This window comes from Rosa rugosa, chromosome 4, assembly GCF_958449725.1.
Source record: "Rosa rugosa chromosome 4, drRosRugo1.1, whole genome shotgun sequence".
In the NCBI taxonomy this organism is placed as follows: Eukaryota; Viridiplantae; Streptophyta; class Magnoliopsida; order Rosales; family Rosaceae; genus Rosa; species Rosa rugosa.
In genome coordinates, this window is record NC_084823.1 from 39,721,881 (window position 1) to 39,746,846 (window position 24,966).

At 39.1% G+C, this 24,966-nt stretch overlaps 2 protein-coding genes across 4 annotated transcripts; both read left to right on the forward strand.

The window, feature by feature from the left end:
• The first annotated feature begins 9,767 nt into the window (after window positions 1–9,767).
• Window positions 9,768–16,712, forward strand: LOC133706399 (plasma membrane ATPase 1-like). Its single transcript, XM_062131932.1, has 22 exons — window positions 9,768–9,926; window positions 10,366–10,466; window positions 10,910–11,029; window positions 11,163–11,261; window positions 11,356–11,493; window positions 11,628–11,762; window positions 11,976–12,155; window positions 12,324–12,527; window positions 12,631–12,750; window positions 13,185–13,304; window positions 13,461–13,583; window positions 13,674–13,778; window positions 13,860–14,004; window positions 14,197–14,361; window positions 14,442–14,680; window positions 14,788–14,820; window positions 14,920–15,001; window positions 15,142–15,302; window positions 15,433–15,645; window positions 15,808–15,990; window positions 16,140–16,318; window positions 16,444–16,712. The coding sequence occupies exons 2-22, from the start codon at window positions 10,407–10,409 to the stop codon at window positions 16,535–16,537; spliced, it is 2,898 nt and encodes a 965-aa protein (XP_061987916.1). The 5' UTR covers window positions 9,768–9,926; window positions 10,366–10,406; the 3' UTR covers window positions 16,538–16,712.
• A 2,716-nt stretch (window positions 16,713–19,428) lies between these two features.
• LOC133745342 (nudix hydrolase 8) lies at window positions 19,429–23,272 on the forward strand. 3 transcript variants are annotated; one of them, XM_062173401.1, is made up of 10 exons: window positions 19,434–19,961; window positions 20,047–20,140; window positions 20,518–20,810; window positions 21,076–21,141; window positions 21,347–21,484; window positions 21,807–21,884; window positions 21,975–22,025; window positions 22,159–22,193; window positions 22,421–22,529; window positions 22,758–23,272. In XM_062173401.1, exons 2-10 carry the CDS (start codon window positions 20,056–20,058, stop codon window positions 22,962–22,964), a joined length of 1,062 nt encoding a protein of 353 aa, XP_062029385.1. In that variant the 5' UTR covers window positions 19,434–19,961; window positions 20,047–20,055; the 3' UTR covers window positions 22,965–23,272. The 3 variants fall into 3 exon arrangements, with proteins under 3 accessions (XP_062029386.1, XP_062029385.1, XP_062029384.1); XM_062173402.1 differs by having other exon boundaries at window positions 19,429–20,140; window positions 22,730–22,846; XM_062173400.1 differs by having other exon boundaries at window positions 19,435–20,140.
• Window positions 23,273–24,966: the final 1,694 nt, after the last annotated feature.

Below are 24,966 nucleotides of genomic sequence, written 5' to 3' on the forward strand. Positions count from 1 at the left end.
TTTCAATAAGGATTCGATGTTCTAATGTTGGACTTACTAACCATGAAAAATGAAGCTTCTTGGTTTGGAAACCTTACACTACGTACGGAACAAACAAGGTGTAAATGTAAATGTGAAGTACTGAGTAGTCATGTAAATTTGATGGAAAGAAGTAATGCTAATTTTGATACTTGAGAAAAAAAGAGCGTGAAAATTTCTAGATCTCCCTCCGTCTCACTTTTCATACCCGCAACAACCAAACCATGCGTATAATAAGTTCGGAGTAGTCCTTTGAAATTCAAAGATGTTTATAACTTTATACGCAAATCCATTTTCAGACCAACAAAAATAAAACTAGATGAGGGGTTGTTTAACATCTCAAAGATGGTATTTTAGATGAGCGGTTGTTTAAAATCTCAAAGATGGTATTCAACAGGTGTCATTTGATAACTAAGGGTCATGAGAAGTGGTTGCAAAGTATATAACAGTACGAGCTCCCGTTTTCTCGGAGCACCCAGGCCGAAACCCTAGGTTTCGTGCAGAAGTACGGCAGCGGCTTCGAGGATCCTCCTGCTGTGACAAGGACGCTCCGGCGTTGAGTCTCAGGTGACAGTGACTTGTGAAGTGGTGGTGTCGGTGGTAGTATCGATCTCAGTTTTGAGTTTTCGGCTCACTCGAGTTTTGGGTGAGAGATCGCCGACGATCCTTGCTGAGGAGGCCAGTCCTGTTCGTCTTGTGGCGGCAGTGTTGAGATCGGAGGCGCTGTGTCGATCTTCCGAAGGAGGCGAGCGGATCCTTGACTTGGGAAGGTAGTGTTGTTGTAGCGGCGGAATACCAGCAGGTTTGGTGTGAGGTATGGATGATATGGCTGTTCGGGTAGGGCGGCCACCGGACTAACTTGGCAGCAGCGGCGGCTCTGGCGAACTCGCTAGGGTTCCGGCTCCTGCTGGTTTGGTGCTGGGGCGAGGGTATGGGGTAGTGGGTTGGGCTTTGTTTTCAGCCCACTTTTCCCTCCTCTCTTTGGCTTGGGCTAGTTTGGGCTGGACCTTTAGTTGTGCTTGGTGTGGGCAGGCCTGGTACCTAGCATTTGGACTCTAGTCTTTTGCTATTTAAGTTTAGCTTCTCTAGTTGTAGACCAATTGAGGTCTCTAGGTAATTAGAGTTGCTTTAGCAAGAATTTAGGTAGTGTGGATTTGTGTTCATTTGGCTAGGCACTAAAATAATTGTGTTATTTGTTTACAATGAGGGTTACCTGTCATTTGTTTGGCGGCTTGTGCCATCTAGAACTGTTGGTATGAGACAACTGATGATGTACGTGCCTTTTGACAATGAAGTTATCTATTTCTCAAAAACAGGTGTCATTTGATAAAACTTCCCCATCTTCTTGTGCCATAAAATGTGTCCTTTTGTTAGCTCTTATGTCCGTTTTTGTTTCTCAGTTTGTTTTTCGAAAATTTTACAGATTGATCTCAAATTTAACATCTAAGTTTCCCCTGTTCTAGTCTAATTTTTGTTGTTACGTAGAATCGTACAATAGCCAACAACTTAAATCGTGTTGTACTATTGTACGTCTATATACCATATACCGGAAAGGATGATAAGGATATATGTGGTAAGCTTGGATGCTTTCTTTGAAGGCAAAATTATCTTCTTGTTCCCATTACAATAAGCTTTCTACAGCCAATACCAGTTCAATCGAATCTCTCAGAAATGTGACTCACATTGGTTTTTTCTCATGGTTAACAAAGAAGCATGCATATGCATATATAGGCATGTACTCTAAACATGGCTATTCTGTTGCCCTTTGGATTATGTATAATTTAACTTGTAGCCTAAGAAAGCATCTTTCGTTTTTGGCTAATGGAAGCCCAAGAAAATTTCGATAAGAAACAAAACCAAGAACATTTTGATTGGTTTTTTCTATGACAATTAGGGGTACCATCAGCATTGTACATTTTCCTTAACTCGAAAGGGCGCCAGCCCAGCTAATGTCCAAGTCCGATCGTACAATTGGTACAGAGTCCCCTTTAGTACAATTGTGAGTTAACTCCTAGGATTAGTTCATTAGTCCATAATTCAAACAATTACGCAAGATTTGATAGGATCATGATTGTTTATATACAAGTATTGTGATTGGAACAACACGTTTATTGTGAAATTTTCTAGGAGCTTTAGGTAACTCAAATCGATGAACTCCATTATATAAAGACGCTATATGTAATTTCGCTTTTATTATTCATCAATAAAGACAAACATTTTCTGTTCAAAAAAATTAAGCCGACATATTTTAGATAATGATTCAAGCTTCTTATTTAAGTGGAAAGTAGTTGGTACGATAGAAATAAAACATTCCTACATGCAACACCACCTTGCCTAGCTATTAGTTTGAAGCACATAACAATCTAGCAATAAATAAGCAAAATCAATAGTATTCATGAGACGCCGCAACCATATGTAAATCCTCTTCATAAAAAAAAAAAACCATATGTAAATCCTCGAGGGTCTCAATAAAAATGAAGTACATTTGATCTAGAAACAACTTGTGTCCATACCCAAATAAGAAAGCCGCCTTGATCTCGTATCCAAATCCAAATTCAGTTACAGGAAAAAAGAAATAAAAATCAATCTGTGTAGGGTTTTCAAAACTGTCTAGAGTTTTCAAACACTACAATCAAAACAAAAAGAAGTAAAAACCATCAAGTAAGCTAGTCGCAGTAATTTTAACAAATTTGAATCTGTTGAAAGAATATCGATTTAGTGTGCCTTATCAAACTAGGAGTAGCAATAGGAGAGAAGGTTCTAGATTTCCCAATCCTACACGGATTGGTATTCCTTGTAACATTAGAACTAGCACTTTGTAATCCCTATATATAGGGCTCCTATTCTCAATAATAATATACATCTCTCTCTACAATTCTCTCTCGAATCTATTTTACTTAAACACGTTATCAGCATGAGCCCAACCACAAAAGCCAAAAGCCAAAACCCGAAAAGAATTTCATATCGCCAAAACTGCCGCAGCCCCTAGCCCGTGCTAGCATCGCTGCAGCTTGCCCCGTGCGCGCCCTTGCGCCCCCTTGCGCACGCTGCCCGCGCAGCCCAGCGCGCTCCCGTGCAGCCCAGCACGCTCCCGCGCCTTGCTCGCTAGCATCTGCGCCCAGCTGCCCGGCGCTACGCGCCTCTGCGTCCGTTGCTCCACACGCTGCCACAACAGCTTCTGCGTACCCGTGTGCCTGCTGCCCCGCAGCTCCCGCACACCTGCTGCCCTTTGCAGGGCCCCCCCTGCTGCTGCAACAGCCCCGCAGTCCTACCGCGTCCCACAACGCGCCTGCAGCTCAGCATCGCTGCCCCTGCAGCATCACCGCAGCCCCTGCTGCTTGTGTACCCTGCTGCCCTGCAGCATCTGCATCCTAGCTACCTTTGTAAGTATATGCAATCCCAGGTTAGGATCTAACATCCACTTCAATCCTAAGCTTAGGATTGAAGCAGCATATGCAATCCCGACCCAGGATCAATTGCACACCTGCAATCCTTCACGCCTGCATCAACACGCGCGTGATCCAAATACCAAGTAAGTATTCAAAAGAGTAAGTTTTGAAGTTCCTATAATTCGAAATTTAAATATTTCTTCTTTCTCGGGGACTTGAAAACCTCCCTTCTTCTACATCCCACCTTTCTTATAACGTGGGTTCGATTCTTGAAAAGCGGAATCGTGGGGATTCACGCAATTAACGAACTAAGAGCGTTCGTAAGACTTTGGACTAAGAGTGTTCGTGAGCATCGATTTTTACGAACTAAGAGCGTTCGTAGGCTACGGACTAAGAGCGTTCGTAAGCATAAAAATCTGACCATATAAGCGTCATTGGTTTCAATCCATAATCCAAAAAAAAAAATTTGGAAACTATCAACAAAGACAGTGGTTATAACTCTTTCTCACTAGGCGTACTCAAGAGTAATTGTGATGTCTAGACAAGGTTTGAACTGAGAGAATGGTTTTAAAAGTGAGCAACGCTCCACCAAAATCTCACCTTACCTTACCTGGTCACAACCAAATTGGAATTACCAAACGGATTGAGTAACTACTACTTGTCTAAGCTTGATTACCCTTTTTGGATTAAATTAGAAACTTTGACGTAATCATTGGCTTTCATTGAAATAAAGTGTCGATTTTGATTCGAACTTTATTAATTTCAAGTATATTTCCCGGAGAGCTAGAATGCCTCGTGAATAGTGCTACTACGCACACCATACTTCGAAATAGGCAGTTATTTCTTGAGATGACGCCTACTCAATCTTCTGTGACTACGATGGCTGGATCATCTCAATTGATTCATGGTCGAGGACCAGCCCAATTTATGTTGCCAAATGGCACGACTTTAAATGTCACCGAAGCTCTTTATGCTCCTAGGGCAGGAAGAACCCTATTAAGCTTCAAAGATATAAGAGCCAATGGTTTTCATGTGGAAACACATTGTGAGAATGGACAAGAGTTCCTTTGCATCACCTCTAATGACTACGGACATAAACGAGTCTTAGAGAAACTTATGTGTCGCTCTAGTGGGTTGTATGCAACCACTATTCGAGTCATTGAATCCAACCATGTCATGAGAGATGATTTATGGGATTCCGACACATATAGGCTTTGGCACGACTGTTTGGGACACCCAGGTCGTGACATGATGATCCGTATATTAAAGACTTCACACGGACATCCCTTTTTCAGAACGAAAAGAAGTAAAACTCGGTTTTTGGACACCGAAGGAGCCCCTGTGCCTCACGGCGCCGTTCACCCCCAAATCCGGCCATCCTTGGCCGGCGCCGCCTTCCCCCTGCGGCCTCAGGGTGGCATTGACGCCACCAAGGCTCCTTTGTCTCCAACTTTTACTTCTAAAGTCACTTGTGACTTTGTGGCTCAACCAAAATCCTCATTGGTTGTTTCTAAAGCCCATCATTCGTTCTGGAAAACCTGCTCTTTAGCAAAGTTAGGATCGAGACCATCCTATGCAAAGGACACCAAAGAAAATATACCATTCTTGCAAAGAATCCAAGGTGATATTTGTGGACCTATTCCACCATCATGTGGACCATTTCGATATTTTATGATATTGGTTGATGCATCGACACGCTGGTCACATGTCATGCTATTGTCCATAAGGAACGCTGCATTCGCTAAACTCCTAGCACAAATAATTAAGTTAAGGGCTCACCACCCTGATCATCCTATTAAGTCTATAAGATTAGACAATGCTGGAGAGTTTACATCAAAGACTTTTGATGATTATTGCATGTCCATTGGGATTGATGTTGAACATCCTGTTCCTCATGTTCACACCCAAAATGGTCTCGCAGAAGCCGCCATTAAACGACTACAAATGGTCGCTAGGGCATTGGTAATGCGCACCAATCTCCCTATTTCTGCTTGGGGCGATGCAATATTGCATGCAACTGTGCTTATTCGTCTGAGGCCCACTGCCACTCAACCCTTTTCTGCGTCCCAGATGGTAACTGGGTATGAGCCTAATGTCTCACACTTACGCATATTTGGGTGTGCAGTATATGTGCCTATTGCGCCGCCACATCGCACCAAAATGGGTCCTCAACGACGATTAGGCATTTATGTTGGATATGATTCTCCAACGATTATCCGCTACATAGAACCCTTGACAGGCGATCTCTTTACCTCTAGATTTGCGGATTGTCACTTCGATGAGACAGTCTTCCCGTCGTTAGGGGGAGATAAGAACATCAATGTTCAACAGGAACGACATGAATTGTCGTGGTCTGTCCCCACTCTGTCTCATCTTGATCCCCTAACCGCACAGTCCGAAATTGAAGTGCGGAGAATTCTCGATCTTCAGAACGTAGCAGAATCGATGCCTGATGCGTTTTCTGATATCGCTAAAGTGACGAGATCACACATACCTGCTGCAAACGTGCCTGCAAGGATTGATGTCCCTAAAACTAGAGGACATGACGCCAACTCAAGAGTACATGAGCATGGCGCCAACGTCCCCTCTCACAGTGATGGTGACGTTTTGGCTAGGCCCATGGCTCCTGCCAGGAAGCGCGGGAGGCCCATAGGTTCGATGGATTCTCGCCCAAGAAAGAAAGCGAGTTTGGCACAGAATAATCCATTAATCATCGATATAAATAATCCATCTCATGAGAATATTCCGGATTATGGTTATGTCCAAGAGACATCATTGGGGGACGCTCCAATGTCAGAACCAATTCTAGAGAATAGAGAGATCTCCATAAATTACCCTAGTGTACATGAGATGATGGATAGAAATTCTATGGCGATTGATGATGCATTTGCATATCATATTGCAAAAGGAATTATAGAATATGATGATATCGAACCTCGCTCTGTTGAAGAATGTCAACGAAGAGCAGATTGGCCTAAATGGAAAGATGCGATCCAGGTTGAATTGGATTCACTAACAAAGAGACAGGTATTTGGGCCTGTAACGCAGACACCCCCAAATGTAAAGCCTGTTGGCCATAAATGGGTTTTTGTTAGAAAGCGTAATGAGAAAAATGAGGTGGTAAGATATAAATCCCGCCTTGTGGCGCAAGGTTTCTCACAACGCCCTGGAATCGACTACGAGGAGACATATTCTCCCGTAATGGACGTGATAACGTTCCGCTACCTTGTCAGTTTGGTAGTTTCCGAAAAACTTGACATGCAGCTTATGGATGTGGTTACAGCATATCTCTATGGGGATCTAGATTCAGAGATATATATGAAGGTTCCAGATGGACTTCAATTACCCAAATCAAGTGGCTCTAAACCACGGAGCGCGTTTTCAATAAGATTAAAACGCTCACTATATGGATTAAAACAATCCGGACGGATATGGTATAACCGTCTAAGTGACTACTTGATTGGGAAGGGATATATTAACAATGAAATATGCCCATGCGTGTTCATTAAAAGAACAAGTTCCGGATTTGCAATCGTAGCAGTTTATGTCGATGACATGAACCTAATTAGAACTCTAGATGAGTTGAAGGAAACTGCTAAATATTTGAAATCCAAATTTGAGATGAAAGATCTTGGGAAAACACGGTTTTGTCTCGGTTTAGAACTCGAGCACCGTAGTGATGGGATTTTGATCCATCAGTCTGCATATACTCAGAAAATTCTAAGGCGCTTTAATGAAGATAAAGCGAAGCCTGCGAGTACTCCCATGATCGGCCGTAGTCTTGAGCCAGGAAAAGATCCGTTTCGTCCAAGGGATGAGGACGAAGAACCATTAGAGGCCGAAGTGCCCTATTTGAGTGCAATAGGCGCATTATTGTACTTAGCTCAATGCACAAGACCGGATATCTCATTCGCAGTGAACTTGTTAGCTCGACATAGCTCTACGCCAACACGCCGCCATTGGATTGGTGTAAAGACCATCTTTCGATACCTAAGAGGTACGATTGATATGAGCCTATTCTATCCCTACAGAGAGAAAAGGAATGACGGAAAATTGGGATCGGACCCTAAAAGGCAAAACGCCCCCGTCCATGGAATGACCGCCGGCCATGTTGCCGCCGCCGCTCATGGTGGCCGGCGTCCTCCTATCTCCCTCCATCAAAACGACAACGATGTCTTGATGGGTTTTGCTGATGCAGGGTACCTCTCTGACCCTCACAAAGGTCGCTCCCAAACTGGTTATGTCTTTACCATGGGAAGCACTGCGATATCTTGGAGGTCTACAAAACAGACCCTTGTTGCTACTTCCTCGAATCATGCAGAGATTATTGCTCTACATGAAGCCGTTCGTGAATGTATATGGCTAAGGTCTGTGATTCGACATATTCAAGGAAGTTGTGGTTTGAAGTCTACCACAGATGAACCTACATGCATTTATGAGGATAATGCAGCTTGTATTGAACAAATGAAGTTAGGTTTCATCAAGGGCGACAACACCAAGCATATATCGCCTAAGTTCTTTTATAATCAGCAACAACAATCACTTCTAAAGATTGAAGTGAATCAAATCCGATCAGAGGATAATGTAGCGGACTTATTCACTAAGTCGTTACCTAAATCCACCTTCGAGAAACATGTGAAGAGCATCGGATTGAGAAAGTTATCCGAACTCCCACGATTGTAGCAATCAGGGGGAGATATCGACATCAGGGGGAGTTATGATGTCTACATGTTCGATCTCGAAGAGTGAAGGACGTGTTGTGCTCTTTTTGTCCTTCGACCAGGGTTATTTTTATCCCACAGGGTTTTTGTTACCTGGCAAGGTTTTTAACGAGGCAACGGATGAAGCGTCACCACCAAGTTTGAAGCGGCACAAGGGGGAGTGTTGAAGGAATATCGATTTAGTGTGCCTTATCAAACTAGGAGTAGCAATAGGAGAGAAGGTTCTAGATTTCCCAATCCTACACGGATTGGTATTCCTTGTAACATTAAAACTAGCACTTTGTAATCCCTATATATAGGGCTCCTATTCTCTAAATTCCTCCTATGGTACCTGAGGTATTGCTACTTGGACAGTTTGATACCTGATGTATTAAAGGGGAGAGTTTGGTACTTGAAGTTAGACTCCGTTTGACACTTTGGTACTTCTGTTAATTTTTCTGTTAAATGTAAGGATAAAATTGACATTTAGAATATATGTATAAAAACATAATAAAAAAACATGAGTTTGTGGGTTGATTTTCTTCATAATTTTATAGGTATGAATTAATGCTTATGAGTTATGTTGAAGGTGAAATATTCGAATTTTATGTTTAAGAAATATAATAATCATATAGTGAACACCCATGAGAGTACTCCATTGAAACTAGTCTCGTACAGCTAAATTTTTTTAAACATAAAATTCAATTATGTCAACTTTAACATAACCCAAAAGCATTAATTCATTTTCATTTTCTCCTAAATGACCCAAAAAATGATGAAGACCTAAAATAATACCAAATAATATCATCGCATTGTGTTTATGAAGAGGAGGAAAAATCAGTGGATTCATAGAGAATAGTACCAAAAAAATATCTGATTATTATATTTCTTTAACATAAAATTCGAATATTTCACCTTCAACATAACTCATAAACATTAATTCATACCTATAAAATTATGAAGAACGGCAATCAACCCACAAACTCATGTTTTTTTATTATGTTTTTATACATATATTCTAAATGTCAATTTTATCCTTACATTTAACAGAAAAATTAACAGAAGTACCAAAGTGTCAAACAAAGTCTAACTTCAGGTACCAAACTGTCCCCTTTAATACATCGGGTATCAAACTGTCCAAGTAGCAATACCTCAGGTACCATAGGAGGAATTTACCCATAATAATATACATCTCTCTCTACAATTCTCTCTCAATTCTCTTTTCCTTAAACAGAATCGAGTATTAGAAAGAGACTGCGCGCCGTGAAGTCGACCGTTGTGTTATCATCAAAGATTCCAAACCCAAAAAGCAATTCAAGAACAAGACTCCAAACTCCCAACGAAGTAGTACCGAAAGGACTATCTGTGGGAAACCCCGTTAAGACCAAGAGAATGTCAACCCGTACGGCTTTCCCTATTTTGTCATCATCTGCAACAACAATCATCCAATCATTACTCATCATACGTCAATTTCTCATATCTTTGGAAACAGCAGTCGAGTTGTTTGAGCAGCTATGTTGATGCTGGCGACGTTGTTTCAGATGTTGAATCTTTGTCTTGTTCTTTCAAATGCCTCGTCTTCTGGTCTCTCACTGGCATATTGTTTTATCATCTTTTCGTGTCTTATAGGGTGGAGGCGTGGCTTGCATGGCACTTATATATTCCATGTTCTCTTCTGTTCTCCAAGCGCACTCTCCATTCGCAGACTCTCTCTCTCTCTCTCTCTCGTTCGTTTTCGGCTTCTGGTTTTAAGGGTCTTGGTGTTTGGTGATTATCTCAAGTGGGCTAAGCAGTCTGCTTGAGTATTCTGCTGGATTTGGTATATTTCCGCATTTTAATCATCTTTCTGATGACTGTGTTTTTGTTGCTCGATCACCAGATGTTTCATTCAAGTTCTCTGAGAGTTTATGGTTACTTGTTTAGTTTACGTTTTAGTCTTCCATGTTTATAATTATGCTTTGAAAAGTGAGATAGGATTAATTAGTTACCAGTGAGGTGCATTGGAGATTTATTTTCCATGCTCATGTGAATATTAGTTCCCTCAGATAGTGATGAAATAAGAGGATCATTTCTCATAGATTGATGCCGCATTTTCTAAATAACGAAGCCTGATTTCTCATATTTCAAAATTGGTATAAGAAGCTGTGGTCTCAAGAAGTTGGAGGAATCATTTGTGACCAACCTTTATTAGATATGTGTGTATTTGCTCTTTTTAACTAAATTTAACATCTTTTAATGACTACTTTCCGGTTCTACAGATTCTCCATCTTTGTGTTTGTTGTTGAGGACGTAAGACTGTATGGCCGCAATGGATACATCAATTGCCCTTCAGCCTATTACGCAGGAAGCTGTTGATCTGGTGCATGTTCTTGACCTCTTTTCATTTATGTTAAACCATGATGCCCCCAAATCTTATGTTGATCTTAATAGGTTCCATTAAACTAGTGTGCATGATGATTTCCTCAGGAAGTAGTACCTATTTACTCGTCATATGAGATCATTTTGAGTACCTCTGTTCTTGATTAACTGGACAACAATCCTCTTGGAACAAAAGCATATTTGTGGTCTAGTACATATATATAGTCTAATTTTTTACTTTCAGTGTTTGTTGATGAAAGGAGCAATGTTTACTTTGTTGCAAGTTGGGAGTGATAACTACTTTTCTAAGTTGCCTATATCTAGTTCAGAGTCTAATGTATCTAATAGCTATTAAGGCTATCTATTTTCATGCCTCATAGACTTTGCTTTAATCCATATTATTTCAAAGGCTGCTACTTTTTCTAAACTTGAATATGCTGGCAGGAGAACATCCCTGTGGAGGAAGTTTTTGAACAATTGAAATGTACAGCAGAGGGTCTCAATTCTGAGGAGGTGCAAAAGCGTCTGGAGGTTTTTGGTTTCAACAAACTTCAAGAGAAAAAGGTTTCAAAGAACTTGTTTCAGATTGTGATCTTTTCGTCTATTGTGATTTTGCTATACAAACGCTGTCTTAAGTAGAAAATTTCTTTGAATAGGCTTCCACCTTCTTGTTATATAACTATCTTTTGCTTTGCAGGAAAGTAAAATACTTAACTTTCTGGGGTTTATGTGGAACCCCTTGTCTTGGGTTATGGAAGCAGCTGCACTAATGTCAATAACTCTCGCATATGGAGGCGTAAGTGACTAGAAGTACACTTTATTGTTAAAAAAAAAAAAAAAAAAAAAAACCTAGGTTTCTGGACTGACTTCTCAAAATTAATTTCTTTCAGGGAAAAAAAAGAGACGTTGAGGATTTCTGTGGAATCCTAGCACTACTCCTTATCAATTCAACAATAAGCTTTATCGAGGAAAACAATGCTGGAAATGCAGCTGCAGCGCTTATGGCCCGGCTTGCTCCAAAAGCCAAGGTTACATCACTATTTGATGAATTATCTTTCTTTTCTGTACCAACCACTTGATTACATTTTCTTTCTTTGCCATACCGAAGATTGTTTTTTTGATTTTCTCCATGTAAAATTGACATTTCATTGATGCTCAACAGGTTTTACGCGATGGGAAATGGAATGAGGAAGATGCAGCTGTGCTGGTTCCTGGAGACATTATTAGTATCAAGTTAGGAGATATAATTCCTGCTGATGCTCGCCTGCTTCAAGGAGATCCTTTGAAGATCGACCAGGTAGCTAAGTTATATTCTAATGTGTAAAAAAATCATGTCTTATACTCTTTTTCATTCTGGAAACCATAGTTTAAGATCGTTTATATGCAGGTGCATTGACATTTGAATATCAATACGATAAGATGCATCACTTCATCATATTGTTATGTTATTTCAGACTTTCAGTTCCAAGGTTTTTTTTTTTTTAATTATTATTCTGTTTTTTTTTTTCAGTCTGCTCTTACAGGAGAGTCTCTCCCTGTAACTAAGCATGCCGGTGAAGGAGTATACTCTGGCTCAACATGTAAACAAGGTGAAATTGAAGCAGTTGTCATTGCAACAGGAGTACATACCTTCTTTGGAAAAGCTGCTCATCTTGTGGAAAACACAACACATGTTGGGCACTTTCAGAAGGTTCGTTTGAGAAATCTTTCGCCTTAGTGGAGTCAAATCATGTTCATGTTGGTAGAATGTGAAGCCAATGGGCATGTTTCATATGATAAGCTTTTGAATATAGGATCAGAAGCATAACCAATTTCAGTTTTTGAATTACTGAATTACCATATGGACTGCTTGTTTCAGGTCTTAACAGCCATTGGAAACTTTTGCATCTGCTCAATTGCCATAGGTATTGCGATTGAACTAATTGTCCTAGTTCGTCAAGGAAAGAGTTATCGTTCTAAAATAGATAACCTTCTTGTCCTACTTATTGGCGGCATCCCAATTGCTATGCCAACTGTTCTCTCTGTCACCATGGCCATTGGTTCTCATCGTTTGTCTCAGCAGGTATAAGAAACTTCATTTGATTTAAAACCATGAAATTTCAGCTTTGAGTTGGCTCTGTTTAGTATGGAAATCAAAGTGAGACCTTATCCGAGTTTTATTTCAGGGTGCAATCACAAAGAGAATGACAGCCATTGAAGAAATGGCTGGGATGGATGTGCTCTGCAGTGATAAAACAGGAACTTTAACTCTCAACAAGTTAACAGTGGACAAGAATCTGATAGAGGTGATACTTTTTTTATCCTGTCATATGACTTTCTCCTCTTTCCTTTTTTTTTTTTTTTTCTTTCTTTCTGGTTTCACGGATTTTTCAGTGAATTATGCAATTAATCTAGCTCATAAAGCTAAATGCACATTTTGATGGAGTGTTCTGCACAAAAGAACTATTGACAATGGCAACAGTTTCCATACTTGATATTATACTGAAATACATTTTGCATCTACCAATATATGAATATAACCTCAATACTCTGGGAAAACCATATCTATGAATAAAGTACCTGTTCTCTGAAGCTGTCTTCTTGTAACCATATGTCTCAAGATTAATTTTCATCTGCTTAGATCGCTTGCACAAATTAATATGAAATCTTATTGTATTTTCTTCATATGTAAATTTCATATCGGATTTATTTGACATTTGACTTCCGCTTCCATTTGCAGGTGTTTGCTAAAGATGTTGAAAAAGACTCGGTTGTATTGATGGCTGCAAGAGCTTCAAGGTTGGAAAATCAAGATGCCATTGATGCAGCAATTGTTGCAATGCTGGCTGATTCTAAGGAGGTAGTAGACCTGATAACTGAAAATGTTAATGCAATTCTTACAGGCTTGTAAAAATGATTTTTTTAGAGAAACTGGACAAGAATATGTGATTCAATGTAGTGATTTCTTTATTAAAGGTTTCATTGAGCTGAGTTTTTCTTCTTGCTCAATTGTAAGGCACGAGAGGGAATTACAGAAGTTCACTTCCTTCCTTTCAATCCAACTGATAAGAGGACAGCACTTACATACCTAGACAAAGCTGGTAAAATGCACAGAGTGAGCAAAGGTGCACCAGAGCAGGTACTTAATATATCAATTCAATATATTGAAATCATATCTCACATGGAAAATGATCTAACCTTCCAAACCCTTCTATTTTTAATTTTGTAGATACTCAATTTGGCATGGAACAAATCAGATATTGAAAAGAGGGCACACACAGTAATTGACAAATTTGCAGAACGTGGTCTTCGATCCCTTGCTGTTGCACGACAGGTAACCAAGATTTAATCATGTCCCTGATAATAGATTTCTCTTCCTCTGATGCTAATGGATAATGATTTCTGTAATTTACAGGAAGTACCCGCTGGAACCAAAGACAGTCCTGGTGGACCTTGGGAGTTTGTTGGTCTTCTACCTTTGTTTGATCCACCACGTCACGACAGTGCTGAAACTATTAGAAGAGCTCTAGATCTTGGTGTGAGTGTTAAGATGATTACAGGTATTAAAAAGTGACCTTTTTCTGTTTTCAATTCAATGGAGACTGCTCAGTGTAATAAACTAATTCACTTGACTAGACTTTTGATGCAACGTCTTAGATTCTTACTGATTCCACTCCAGCCATATCAAAATCTAACTCTAATTAGTTTTCAAAACTTTTTGTTGACTACTCTATTTGTTTTACTTTCCCAAGGCGATCAACTGGCAATTGCCAAAGAGACAGGGAGACGACTTGGGATGGGCTCAAACATGTATCCATCATCTTCATTGCTTGGTGAAAATAAGAATGGCTTAGATGCAAGTCTACAAATTGATGAACTCATTGAGAATGCTGATGGTTTTGCTGGTGTCTTTCCAGGTAATGTTGGTTACGAACTTGCGTCACAGTTTGCTAACGTACTTTGCATTGCTTCTATTTGACTAGATGCTTCATTTCAGAGCATAAATATGAGATCGTTCAGCGATTACAAATTAAGAAGCACATAGTTGGAATGACTGGTGATGGAGTTAATGATGCACCTGCCTTGAAGAAAGCAGACATAGGAATTGCTGTGGCAGATGCCACAGATGCTGCTCGTAGTGCATCTGATATAGTACTGACAGAGCCTGGATTGAGTGTTATTATTAGTGCTGTTCTGACAAGCCGTGCAATCTTTCAAAGAATGAAGAACTACACAGTAAGGGGATTCTCCCTTGTCATTTTTTTAGGAATTGGACCAGCCTGGTCGTAAATCTTGGATTTCTGTTTTCGGTAATTGCATTTTGTTATGGTTTCCTTTTTCAGATATATGCAGTGTCTATAACAATACGTATTGTGGTAAGTATCTTGTAACGCCTCTTTTATTTGAAAATAGATTATGTACATACAAGCAAACAGAATTGTCAGTTCTCATTTCTAACTGAGTTTGTATAACAGCTTGGTTTCTTGTTGCTAACTGCATTCTGGCGATTTGATTTCCCTCCTTTTATGGTCCTCATCATAGCCATTCTTAATGACGGTGAGAATTATCATCCTTTTTAGTTCTCTTACCTTTTGTCTCTAATCCTATGGATATGAATTCTCATTTTTCTATTATTCTTTTCATTTATTCCATTTCTTACTTCTGAAAATCAATCTGAACTTTGAACTATCTTCCAGGTACTATTATGACAATATCCAAAGACAAGGTTAAGCCATCTCCAGTTCCTGACAGTTGGAAGCTCAGTGAAATATTTGCAACTGGGATTGTCTTAGGGAGTTACCTTGCCGTGACCACAGCTATATTTTTCTATATCATTTACGAAACCCACTTCTTCCCGGTAATTATGCATTCCTGTGTAATCATTGCCAAATGGTTATTGTGTAGGGCCTAAATATAATTGTGAGCGCTCATATTCTATACTTGATGACAATGAAGAAGTTATTAACATATCTCTCTGTGTCTCTCAGAAACACTTCCATCTAGACCTGGACTTCAAGAAACTCGCTGATCTCAATGAGTCGAGTTATACAGAGACACTGAATGGCCAGCTAGCATCTGTTGTGTACCTTCAAGTTAGCACCATCAGCCAGGCTCTAATTTTTGTAACTCGCTCCAGAGGTTGGTCATTCATGGAAAGACCTGGTCTTCTTCTTGTTGGTGCCTTCATAGTTGCTCAAATGGTAATGATCGCATGCAACTTTTGAAGAGCTTTCAATAGATAATATTAGATGCATATTATGTGGGATCATATAATGCTTTCAAATCCTTCAGACTTCATACATTCTTTTCTCCACAAGCAAACTAACAATGGTTCATATTCATGAAATGCTTCATGCTCACAGGTTGCAACAGTAATATCTGCTCAGGCAACATGGAAATTTGCTCAAATTCATAGCGTTGGCTGGGGTTGGACTGGAGCTGTATGGATTTACAACATTATAATCTATATGCTTCTTGATCCTATCAAGTTTTTTGTGCGATATGCACTCAGTGGGAGGGCCTGGAGTTTGGTACTGAACAAAAGGGTGAGTGAGTTTAACCCTTCCATATTGAGTATTTGATTAGACATCTAGATTGAATGAAAGTATGTGCTTGATTTGCTGATCGAGCTCCTATATATATGGTTCCATTAGTCTTTCTAATACTACTTACACACATACCTATGTTTCTGCAGACGGCTTTCACCACCCAAAAGGACTTTGGTAGGGAAGCTCGTGAGGCTGCATGGGCAACAGAACAGCGTACACTTCATGGCCTCCCAACTATGGACAGAAATATCTTCCATGAGAGGCACACATTCAGGGATGTTAGCATGATGGCTGAAGAAGCCCGACGACGTGCAGAGATTGCAAGGTTAGTCTCTTTTTCAAGTTTGGACATTGCTAGTTCAAGTTCTTTTCAAGCTAGTAACTACATATATAGAACATATATCTGCATAAACCTTGCTCATGTGGATTGCTGTTTTCCTTGCAATGCAGACTAAGGGAAATTCACACTCTCAAAGGGAAGGTGGAGTCCTTTGCAAAGCTAAGGGGTTTGGACATTGACGTCAATCCACATTACACAGTCTAAAATCATTTTCCACTTCTACTGCAGCTTCCCTCATTGTGTTTCAGTTATGTACATTTTTTTTCCTTTGTTTTCTTTGTTGTTATTAATCTTTTTCCATGTATGAGGTTGATGGCACATGGAGCTTGATGATTCCAAATAATAAATTAATAAAAACTTTTCCTATCATGATTATCCATTTTTCTCTTGTTATCCTTTCACCCAATTGAAGCCTACAAGTGATTACAATAGTACTGTGATCATCAAATTACAAAATCTCTTCACCAAATTATGATATACGTATCTCCACATATCGCTTGTATAAAATAAACACCTGCATCATTTGATGAACAAACTTTACTAATACACATTTGAGTTTGAAGTAGTTATTGAGAAAATATTTCTTCAAAAATAGAGTAGTACCATATTATGATCATTGTTTAAAACTCTTCTCCTCTTGGTTGTTCCAATGATTTTCTCTTTTTGTTTTTTGTTTTTTTTTTTATGAAATAAACAACTCATATACAACAACTAGTTTATTGTGAGTCGAACTCACGACATTCCACTTACAAAAAGAAGACTTATGCCACTAGACCAAATGGTAATGGGCAGATGACATTGTTTTTATCACAAAAACAGCAAAAATATAATTAAGTGAAAAAAATCTTATTGTCTTCTAGACATTAACTGATGCCGAACGGATGACAGTCCAATTCGAAGAGCAGCTTGATCGTGCAAAAGGAGAAAAACGAAAAGTTACTAGTAGCCACGCCATAGCTCGGTGTCCAATTGGAACGTGCCATAGCTTTCCGGAAAGAGAATCACGCCAGGAACAAAACTCGTCGCTATGCCACGACGTGTGGGCTTTTTCGGGCTTTCGGGGTCGTTTAGGGCCTCAAAACGCAGTTTTTCTAATTTTCCATAGTTTTGGTTTTCTGGTTTATTTTGGATTGTTTTCGTTTTTACCCATGAGCTTTAGGGTTTCATTGTTAGTCATCCTAGGGTTTCTTTTCTCTTATTTAAGCAACCTTAAACGGCTGCAGAACCTATCTTTCATCTTATTATCAATCAAATAGAGAATTTTCTCTTTTATCTCTGGTGGACTCCAGAACCCTTTGTTTAGGTTTATCGCTTGTAAACCTAGTTTATCATTCCGACTGCGTCATTAACTCTTTTTACTGTTTTGGACCCATCCCTAGCATATATATATGCATCAGATATCTATCTATATATATATATATATATAGAAACTTGCTCAGGTGCGGATATCCGCACCAAAGCAAAAAGGTGCGGATTTGCCATTTTTTCCCACTTTCTGATCATATTTTCATATCTTAACCGTTCAATTTTTAGGTCCTATTGTATAGATCATCTCTACAAAATTTCAGCCAAATTGATGATCGTTAAGGCATCCAAAACTGCAATTTACATGAACGAACCGAATCTGTCAAACCGGAACCATTCGTGTTTATAATGGTAAATTGCAGTTTTGGATGCCTTAACGATCATCAAATTGGCTGAAAATTTGCAGAAGTGATCTATACATTAGGACCTAAAAACGGAATGACTAAGATGTGAAAATATGATCGGAAAGTGGTGAAAAACTGGAAATCTGCACCGAAGCAAAAAGTGCGGACGTCCGCACCCAAGAAGGGCTGTATATATATATATATATATATATATATATGCATCAGAATGCCAGCAAATATAATGGCCACAAAAGAGTCCCTATCCATCTCAACAATCATTCCACCACAACCACTAAAATTATTGCAAAAATAAGAGATTTTTTTTCAAATATTGAGACAATAAAGAGACTTTGTTGGTTAATAGAGAATAATGATATTAGATTTTTAATATCTTGATGGATACTGTGTTCCTTGTAGGCCATCACCATGTTCAAAATAATCTTACCTAATTAATGACAGAAAGCTGCATATAAACGTGTTTAGCTTAGCCTTTGATCATCCTCCAATCAACATAACCTAAAAAGAGAAAAACAGACGAATGAAGTGCAACAGGCCTCCTCTTGCCATCCCCAACATGCCCATGAAATTCACACGTTCTGTGCCTCTGTGGTATTAATCAGGTGTGAACTAGAGTAAAACACTTCTCTTAATTCTAAAGGGAATGAAATAAACATGAAACTAAAGGTGTCAGCAAATTATTATTTTTTTGTTGAATGCGTGATAGATTATTATGAAAGTACATCGAATATAAATTTAGATGATAACTCATTATCTAACCTCAAATGTTGAAGACGTAACACAAAAAAGCGTTTCTAATCCTGAAAATCTAAATACACTGCCTGAACCAATCATCTAGGAACAAACAAACTAAATGCACACATACCCGATTGGAAAAATGGAAATATATTCATATTCATGGTGATATAGTCAACATCACTGCTCTTCATATAGCTAGGCATCACTATTCTTCATAAGCCTATAAGACAAACAAAGAAATCATTGGATTCTGTGTATGGAACCAACCCCCCATGTATTATCGATCAAGACTTTTCTTGAGTTGTGAAAGGTTAGTGCAAAATGTAACCCACTCCTAACTATAGACTTAAGAATTAAATACATGAGTGAAGCATCATTGGCTTGCTCACAAACCGCTAATCAGAGAAAGTTATAAAATTTTCACATTGCCGACCAAGATGGAATATGAAATGCACCTCTTCTTTCAATTCACGGAGGACGTGTGAGACTATCACCCTTATTTTTTCCAACTGCATTCCTCAACCGATGAGTCAGAACTGGACTACTATGGTCTATGTCTCTTTCCCACATTACCAAAATTTCCCACCTTTTGGGTTAAGTTTATTACCAGTCCTTCCTCATCATCTTCTCTCCATTAATTTCACATAATAAAGCTCTTCTCTTTTGCTTAAAATTTCAATTATTCCATATTAGGCCGTTTGTCTATATCAGAACTACTGCACCCCACACATTTCACACCACAAATCAAACAAGCATCCCCACTTGGAAAATCTTGATTTCCAGATAAGATGCATGCCTTAAACATGGATTTTATTGGCCGTCTTCACTTGGGTTGTGCCAATTTCAGTCCTTTTGTGCTTAACTTTCTCCTTCTGCATTTCCATCTCTCTTTTAACGCCTTCTCTGACTTTCTGCTCTCAACTTCTAAGTCATTGCTATAAATTGTATTCACTTCCCTCGTTTTCGTCACACCCCCGCTTCCAAAACGACTTCGTTAAACGTGGCCTCACTTGCTTGGCTCTATATGTTTAGTTGTTTATGTAACTCACAACCAGCTTGCTTAATCTGCAAGCTAGCTTCCAAGTTCTAGATCATTCCCAGCGGTGAATCCTATAGGGGTTTTCTTGTTCTTGAGCGTTGTGTATGATGAGAATGTGATATTCAGCGACGGTTATATTGAGGAGTAGATTTCATTGGATGGTACAGCTGTGGTTTTGTTTAAGGTAGTTGGGATTTAGGATTATGTCTGTATTAATGGAGATGAGCTTGTTTCAATCGAAATCTATGTCTGCTTCTGAAATGGCTCAGGTGGGGAGGATGTACTCAAATTCGTTTACGAGTTTCAGGTACTTACCGGTTGGTATCAAAGTATTTCCACAGTTTTGTTCTTGCGCCTGCACAGGTAATTGCTTTCACAGTCCTACATTTTCTTTTGTGATTTCCAAGTTTTTGTTTTTGTTTTGTTATGTCCTGCTTTGTAGTGTATTAGTTGATCAAAGAACATGGCAAGTCTCGATGAGTTTGCAGCTAATTTTGCTGTGTAAAGTACCCAATAAGAAGTACAGCATTTGAAAAGAGGACCTATTCTATCATACAACAGAAACTTATGTCGATTATTCTGTCCATTATGCGGCACAAATTAGTCCTAGTATGTAATTCTGTTTCCTCATTAGGTGTATTGATTAGAGTACTAAGAAAGTGAGATCTTAGTGGGAATTGAGGCTTTGAGGTAATGAAAGTTATGGATGATTTCTTCTGTTTTTTCGATTTCTTTTCCAGGGAATCCTCTGAAGGCTTCTTCATTTTCTCATCCTTCTAGTTCAAACAATAGATATCTGTCAACAAACGCCATTGGTAGTGTTGGAGGGGATAAACTTGCAGCTGAAACTTCCTTGTTTCAAATCTTTGGAACAAATGGTGCAAAGTCAAATCTGTTTCCTAGAGACATTAGAGTACTTGATGCCTTTGATGATGAGTATGGGGGAGTTATCGTTGATCCAGAACGACTACCAGAAAATGCAGATGCCTTTGCTTACATCCTCCACTCCTCGCTTTCCAATTGGAAAATGGAGGTATCTTCCTATGCCTTTCCCTAGGAAAGTTGCCAACTTTAGTCACTTGGAGAGCCTGATTCTCTGATCCTCCTTAAACATAGTTGAAACGTATGTAGGTTCTACTTGGTTTTATACATTCTGAAACCAACATCTACAATTTGCCTATTTGCATAATCAGAGGCATGAGTTCAATCTTGTTGTCCAAACATGGTTTTAGTGATGATTATATCCTTGTATTAGCCTGAACCCTAAGCATATACCAAATAATTCAATTTGATTGCAGGGAAAGAAGGGAATTTGGCTTAAGCTGCCGGTAGAACGAGCTGAGCTTGTTCCAGTTGCTGTTAAGGTAACTTCTCTATACATACTTTAAGCTATGAAACTATTCTTTCTTGAGACGACAATCAATGGAGTTCATGTTTTGATCGGTTTCTTTCCTGATTGCACAACAATTTTAGTACAATGCTAGCCATTCCTTTCTTTTATCTTGATTATGATTATTCACTGAAAGTATTGAATACTGGGAGTATATGAGATAAGTTCCTTGGTTTCAGGAAGGTTTCCAATATCACCATGCAGAACGAGGATATGTGATGCTGACATATTGGATTCCAGAAGGACCATGCATGCTTCCCGCTAATGCTTCACATCAAGTAGGGGTTGGGGGATTTGTCATCAATGACAATAATGAGGTATAGTTGCTTCTGTTCTGTTTGCTGCGCGCATTATATATCACTTTCCTGCTCCAATTAGATTTGCATTTTTCAACTGGCCAAGCTCTTCCGATATTACTAGGAGTATCTAAGTAGCAAACTTATACATAAATCTGTTGGTAAACAGCCTAATGGGCACCACTTGACCATAGTTGTGAAATGATTCTTTTGTTCTGTTGAACTGACTATAGCTGTGGTCCACATTATTGATTTAGATACAGAAAGATTATTATTAGGCAAATCTTTTGATCTGCTTGTTCAGGCTTAAATCAAGTACTAATGAACAGATGACTGATCGCAGGTTCTTGTCGTACAAGAGAAACACTGTGCTCCTACATGCGTTGGTTTCTGGAAAATACCAACTGGCTTCATCCTTGAGGTACTTTATCCAACTTTGGACCTTGAACACAATTTTATAAGTTTCACTATGTTCTGCTTGGAAATTATCTGATTTTTCCTTTGGTATCAGTCGGAAGAGATTTTCACAGGAGCTGTGAGAGAAGTTAAGGAGGAAACTGGGGTAAGAATGTGTATTTATTTCTAAGATTGTATTTCATCTATTGTACTAGTGTGCTCTTGTGATACAAAATCAACATTTCCGGCCAATCAAGCTCTTGGTCTAATAGCTCTAGCTGCACTCTCTTTTGTTTCAGATTGATACGGAGTTTGTGGAAGTTATAGCATTCAGGTAATAAACCACATACACATAATTCTTATTCTTATAGATATATGATAGAAGATGATTACTGTAGGATTTAAGTTTTTAGTGTTATAATCATCATTGCTATACAGAATGCTGCATGTGTTTCTCAGCAAAAAGCATTCTAGTAGTGAAAGAGTTGAAACCAATGCAACTGAACAATTCCTATAAATACTGCATGTGTTTCTAATATTTTCTGTGACTTCCATCTCCAGGCATGCTCACAATGTTGCTTTCGAAAAGTCAGATTTGTTCTTTATCTGCATGCTAAAACCACTATCGACTCAGATTATAGTTGATGATCTTGAAATTGAAGCAGCCAAGGTAAGACTTTGCACTCAAACAGAATTCTAAGCCTATTACTGTCTACAATTCTTGCTTATTACCAATTACCACACCTTACCTTTTTGTTCTGCAATAAAGTTGTGAAAATTTTCCATGGTGGTTTAAAATTTGCTAATGCATGCAAATTTGAGGCAATAAGCTACAGTTTCTTATATGCATCACTTGGAACATTGGATTAGTTGACTTGAAGCGCATGCTATTATGCAGTGGATGCCCCTGGCTGAGTTTGTGGAGCAACCACTAGTAAAAGAAGATTCCATGTTCAAGAAGGTCATTTCTATATGCATTGCCCGGCTAGGAAAGCGTTACTGCGGTTTATCTTCTCATCAAGTGGTCTCCAAGTTCGATGGCAGGTTGTCTTCCTTGTACTATAACGTCGTTGATACACAAGATTTCAACTGTTCAAATTGCTGAAGCTGTAGACTCACTGCCCAAAAACATTCCTGCCTGTCAAGTCATCTGTTGATGTATATATGGTTGTAACCAAAGCCAACTATTTGGGGTTCACTCCTGGGAAACGTTTTAAGCAAAGGTTACAACTAATGTTTAACATGTAATTACAATGTTTTTACTTAATGATGTAAATATGTCTTCTGATATAGACAGGATGGATGGTAACAACAACGTGTCATACTCGGGATCATGTATTAGGTTGTTGTAAATACATTGTCGTCAAATTTCCTGATGTTACTGGATGGATATACCATTAATTTTCCTTGAAATTCACATTTCAATCATGTATAAAGCCAAAGGGTCAACTGAAATTAACATAAAAAACTTCAAGTTTTATAGCTATAGTGATTATGAACATTTCCTCGTATACTTAATTCGAATTGTGATCCGACAAATTCAAATTATGTTTGCTGATATGGATCCTCCGTTGATGAATAAAACAGCCAAACATCCAGGTAAGGGGGTAAAAAACTAGACAAGACCATGTGTGATATGATCATCATGCATCATTGCCTCATGGGCTCATGCCATAAGGGTACGTTACAATGCAAGTCACAGGGTCATTCACATCATTATTTTGTCTTGCGATTAGGTGACATAATTCAAAATATCATGATCTTGATATGACATTACCATATCACACTTGACAATGATTCATTATGAAACCTGCTTGTTAAGGACCTCTTGTGAGGGAGGAACAATGACAAAACTTAGTACCAGCATTTCTGGGGTTTCACCAAAAAGGGAGCCCTTTCAAAAATGAGCCAGACCGGTTTGGAAATAGTTTATAACCACCAGCAGCAACAGATGTACCTCATTTAGAATGAAACAATAATTTTTTTTTTTTAAAAGGGAAGAAAATTTATTAATTTAAGAGATTACAATGACGGAGATGACTCCATAAAATTGCAACTACTCCAATTGAGAAGATGACCTACTCATATCTCTAAATCTGTAATGTAGAACTAGCAGTTACAGATACCATGAGCCGATATGGACTTAACTCTAACCACATAAATCGCATTTTCTTCTGGGTTACAAACAATCAACTTATCCCACGAGTCCTGATACATCCTTAATTACAGCCAACCTCAAGAAGAGACTAACCCTCTCCAACACCATATACCAAAACCTCAAGAACGAGATAGTACGTAGGCTGCAATTAGATGTACAAACAATTATTAGGATTCAATACATGTACCTTTTCTTTTTAACAGAAACTTTGTTTTCTTGGTGAGTCAAACTTCGAGCAAAATACTTACATTTTAAAGTGATTATTTTGACACTCTACTTTGTCATATTCTGTACCACTTGCACTTTACTTTTAGGGTCTGTGACCACTAGCACCAAAATGGGTTAATTTTAGCCCACTTACACCACCAACAGAATTCTATTCCCACTAACCTAACTACAGATTCAAAAGACGATTCTGCCCCTGAAAAATTAAAAAATTACAAGTGGCACACCAGCTCTATCTCTCTCTCTCTCTCTCTCTCTCTGCACATCAAAAACGTGAACCTAACTGCCGGTGCCTTCTTCTGCAGGCGGACGACGGGGAGCAACGGAGGACTGCCGGAGAAGACCAAAGATAGGCACGCGACGGTAGAGATCAAGACGTCGTCACCTGGATCTAAAGCGATCGTCGCGTATCACGGTCAAATCTTTTGCACCGGTTTGAATTGGTACCAGTCACCGGAGGCGTCGTCGCTGTCGAGGATGCGGAGCTTGCCGGCGAGTTTAGGGACGGTGTTGGTCGGATCTGACGGAAATCCCGAACGGCAGACTCGATATGAGGCCACCGTCGCCGGAGTTTTCCACAGGTGGACCAATTACGACATTCAATTTTGGTTTTCGATTCTGACGGTTTCAATTGGTTCATGACCTCCGTGTAAACAAAACAGCACTTGTATAGCTTTGAAACATGCATGACCTCCATGTAAACTCCTTGTATAGCTAGCGATTT